Genomic DNA, 4256 nt, shown 5'->3' with positions numbered 1-4256 from the left:
AGCGAAGCTTCTCTCCTTGCTCACCAGAAAGGGCTGCACCTGGTCTCGTCCACGCTCCACACACGGGCGATAGTGACTATGTCCGGGGTGGAGCATGGGGGTGGCTTGTGGGGTTTGGGTCCCCCATAGTGTCCTTATGACCCTCATTTCCAAATCCCCCAAAACATAAATCCTAAACCAAAACAGAGCGTGCTGGGCAAATGGGCTTTTAAGACAAGGTTCCAGTACCCCACTGACTGGCACCGGACTGTTGTCCAGAAGACCCTCATGTATAGAAATTCTGTATGAGAGAGAGATGGAAAGAGAGGGGGCCGGGGGAAAGAGAGAGAGAGAGAGAGAGAGAGAGAGAGCAGGAGGCAGCAGATATGAGTTGGAGCTGAGTTGATGCTGGGTGGTCTGGATTTCCTCAGTGAAATGGCATTTACAGGGCAAGATGGTGTGGAGTGTAGACAGCTGGGAACTGCCCCTCTGTGTGCAGATGTAGGCACTGCTGGTCATTCCCATCAGGTGGGCCCGCCCGCCCGCCTGGGCGTGCCTGGGTGCTCAGGGCCCATGCGGACGGAAGGGCACGTGTGAAGATCTGCCTGTGTGTTATAGCCTGCGTGAGTGTGCATGGGTGTGAGTGAGGGCACACGCGGCCAGGAGCATGCCTGGGCACACATGTGTAGATGTGCCCTTGTGCCATGTGTCAACGTGAGGGAGCAGAGGGGGTGTCTGAACAGGCGAGTGGGCAGGGAAGGTTGGTGTTGGAGCCGCTGCTCAGTGTTCCTGTGTCTGCGTGTGCACACGTGTGTGTGTGTGTGTGTGTGTGTGTGTGTGAGGTGCTGGGGTCCGTGTGTAGAAATACTTGAATGTATGTGTGTGGGGGGGAAGGGTGAGTCCAGGCGTCATTGTGCGCACGTGTGTTTTGGGGGTTCCCCAGCCTAGGCTAGCGTAGTGAGCACGGCAGGGCCCGGAGGGCTGGTGGGCTGTTTGGAGGAGCCAAGCAGCCGCGCGGCCTCGGACCCGGCACCGGGGTAGGGGTAAGGGGAGGCGAGGGGGCGGGAAGAGAAGCGGGCAGCGCCTCGGCCGCGCCTTTGTCTGCGCCGCCGTGCACCCGGGAGTCCGACGCCTTTGTGTGACCCTCGCAGGTGTGCGCGCAGGGGCGAAGGAGGGGCGGGCGGGGAGGGGAGGGGAGGGGAGCGGAGGGAGGGGCTCCCTTCCCCGCAGCCGGCCCCGCCCTCCCGCCCATTGGCTGGGCGCGGCCGCCCTCTGGCGGGCGCGGAGGGAAGCTGGCCCGGAGCTTCGCGGCGCTAAGGGCCAGCCCGCAGCCAGGGGACCGCGCTGCCCTCCACCCGAGCGGCCTCAGCGCCCGTGTTTGCCCCGGCCGACTTCTGGCTGCTCCAGGGCAAGGCCCGGACCTGCGCCTTCGCTGCCGCCGCCCACGGGCGCCGCTTCCTCTCGGTGGAGGCCCGGACGCCTCACCTGCGGGCAGGTGTACGGCAGGGTCCCCCCTTCTCTCCCCCCGCCCCCCGCCCCCAGCCGGGCTGGAAACCCACCGCGAACGCCTCCTCCTGCCGCGCTTTTCGGCTCTGCGCTCCTGTGACGCCACCCCAGCTCCCTGGTCCTCAGTCTTTCCTTCTGTGAAAGGGGCGAATAGTGATCGCGCAAGAGATGACCCTTGTCAAGCGCGAGCTGCAGGGCCTGGCTTTGGGAAAGCCTTCTCCCCCTGCACCCCGCCCCCCCCATAAAGCTTCTAGCCCTTTTTTCAGTGTTGTTGTCACGGGCCCACCTTCTCTCCCAGGCCCACAAGCCCGCCCTATTCCAGGTCTGCCCTGGAGGCAGCACGGGGCTGGGCGCTGGGGCAGGCACCCCCGGGGGCACGGCTGTGGGAGCCAGCTCTCCCAGCCTGCCCCGTGCCCCCCACACCCCCACTTCCCCTACAGACTTGACTTGGGGTCGCTGCCTGCAGGGGTGGGCCTTCCAGCAGGGTATTTTCCCTTCCGAAGGGGGCGGACCCTGCGGTTTCCTCCCGGGGTGACTTCCGGCAGAGAGGACTTGGCCCCCAGAGAGGGCGGGAGGTGACACAGTTGTTCCCCCAGCCCTGCGGGGCGGGCAGCACGGCTCACTCCAGCATGGGGGCTCCAGGTAAGGCCCGCGCCGCTGTGCGGAGTTAGGGCAGCTCCGCGGGGTTCGGCCCGCCCTGCCCTGCCCTGCCCTGCCCTTCCTCCTTGGCTCTCTGTGCTTTCGCTCTGGTCCTCAGCAGCTTCCCCTTCCCACCCTGGTCCCCCTCCAGCTCCTTTTTCGTCTCCTCTTCCACAGCAGACACCTGGGGGCTCCCGACCTCTTCTCCCCATCTCTGCCGCCCTGTCCCGAAGGCTCCGGGGAGGGACACAAGCCGGGTTGGGAGTGGGCTCTTCTGTGGACCAGTGGGTGGGTGACAGGAGCCAGGGCTGCAAATGGGTCGGAAGGCTGAGCGAGTTGCTGGGCTTGGGAGTGTGCGGTCTGTGAGAGGTAGTGGCGAGTCTCCAGGGTGTGATTGTCGTGTGTCCGCCTGTGAGGGAGAGTGCGGGCTGTGGTGTGTGCCACGGGAGGGGTCGCCACGGGAGGGGTCGCCACCGGAGGGGTCGCCTTGGCCGTGACCTCTGGGCTCACTTCTTCACTTCACTGGCCTCAGCTGTCACCTCCTTAGGGAGGCCTTCCCTGACCTTCCCATCTGAGCTGGCAACTGATCCCGCCCGTCTCAGCCCCCTTGCCCCGCTTCGTCTTTTCTTCGTGGCACTTACCACCCCAGAAATGTTATCTGTTCGTGTGCTTAGTAACTGCCCCCCCCCCCTTGTCAATTGACTGAGTGCGCACTGAGCGCCAGGTACTGCACAAGGCGGTGTGGGTTTGCTGCCTCACACATTGTAATGTGTCTTTCTCTGCAAAATGATAGTTATCTCTGCATAATGAGAGTGCTGATGGGAGACTTAAAGGAGGTAACATACGTCAGTGCCTAACACAGTGCCTGGAACACTGGGTGATTGCTTTATTTGTGACCATGTAGGCACGACTGTGGGTGTGTGTCACATTCCTGGGTGTCTGTGGGGATGAGCCTTCTTTGGTGCTTGCCATCCTGTGTGCACCGGGGTGTGTGATCCTTCATCAGCATGTATTTGTTCGGCAGTTCTGTGCGGGGTGTTGGAAATACAACTGAGAGGCAGCTTCAGTTCTGTGCCGCTGGAGTCCCCCGTCCGGTGGGAGAGACAGACCTGTCACCGGGAAGTGGAGCAGGGGGGGGGGGGGGAGAGGTTCAAGGCTGGGAGGCCGAGGCACAGGGGACTGTGGGAGCCCAGAAGACTTGTCCAATTCCGTCTGTGGGGTGTCAAGGAAGGCTCCTGGAGGAGGGGATGTCTGGGCTGACATGTGAAGGATGAGTGCCTGTGATCCCGCCAAAAAGATGGGGAGGGGATTAAGATGGAAAGGAAGACACCTTTCAGGATCACGTGATTATTTATTGAAGTGATCATATGTGCAATCATGTATGTATGTTCGCGTACATTGTGGACACAGACGTCCAGGGCATCTGCACACACATACCATTTGCTCCCTGCTGACTAATCCCTGAATGGGGTTGAATGGGGGTCCTATACATGCCAGGCACTGGGTTAGACCCTTTACTTGGATTTCTCACTGAATTGGCCTGCCCGGGAGGCCTGCCCTGGGTCCCCCCGCCTCGACAGGAATCAATACATTGTGTGACCTGGGGCAGATCACTCATGCTGCCTGGTCTTGGGCTGCATATCTGTGGACTGGGTTTAGGAGTCTACCCGGCCATCTCCCAGGCTGAGGTGGCTCTGGGTGTGTGAGTGTGTGCACGTCTGTGTGTGCGTGTCTAGCTTAGTGACCTGGGTGTATCTGTGGATGCACATCTGTCTGTGAGTGACTGTGGATGTGTGAGTGTGTGCACATCTGTATCTATCTGTATATCTGTCTGTGAGTGACTCTGGGGTGTGAGCTGTATGAACACTGTGTGTGTGTGTCCGTCTGAGTGACTCTGAATGGTGAGCGTGTACATGTCTGTCTGTGTGCCTGTTTGAGTGATTGGATGTGTGTGCATGTCTGTGTGTCTGAGTGACCTGGATGTGAGTGTGTGTCTGTCTGTCGGTGAGTGACTCTGGATGTGTGAGTGTGGAATGGCCATAAACAACCAACCAAACCTTCTGTGCAAATGGGTCTCGGTGTGTGAGTGCGATAAGCAGTGCAAGTGTGCACACTCATGTCTGGTGTGTTTG

General features: G+C 60.8%; 1 protein-coding gene across 1 annotated transcript in view; it reads left to right on the top strand.

Moving 5' to 3' along the window:
- The first annotated feature begins 683 nt into the window (after nucleotides 1-683).
- The window catches only part of POU2F2 (POU class 2 homeobox 2), a 34925-nt gene continuing 31352 nt past the window's right edge, over nucleotides 684-4256 (top strand). Inside the window, 3 exon segments of the mRNA XM_023744869.1 lie at nucleotides 684-693; nucleotides 1340-1476; nucleotides 1989-2127. Coding sequence (XP_023600637.1) covers nucleotides 684-693; nucleotides 1340-1476; nucleotides 1989-2127 — 286 coding nt within the window.

This window comes from Myotis lucifugus, unplaced genomic scaffold, assembly GCF_000147115.1.
Source record: "Myotis lucifugus unplaced genomic scaffold, Myoluc2.0 scaffold_493, whole genome shotgun sequence".
Taxonomy (NCBI): Eukaryota; Metazoa; Chordata; class Mammalia; order Chiroptera; family Vespertilionidae; genus Myotis; species Myotis lucifugus.
The sequence above is the reverse complement of the archived record's forward strand: the minus strand, read 5'-3'. Positions and strand labels throughout refer to the sequence as shown.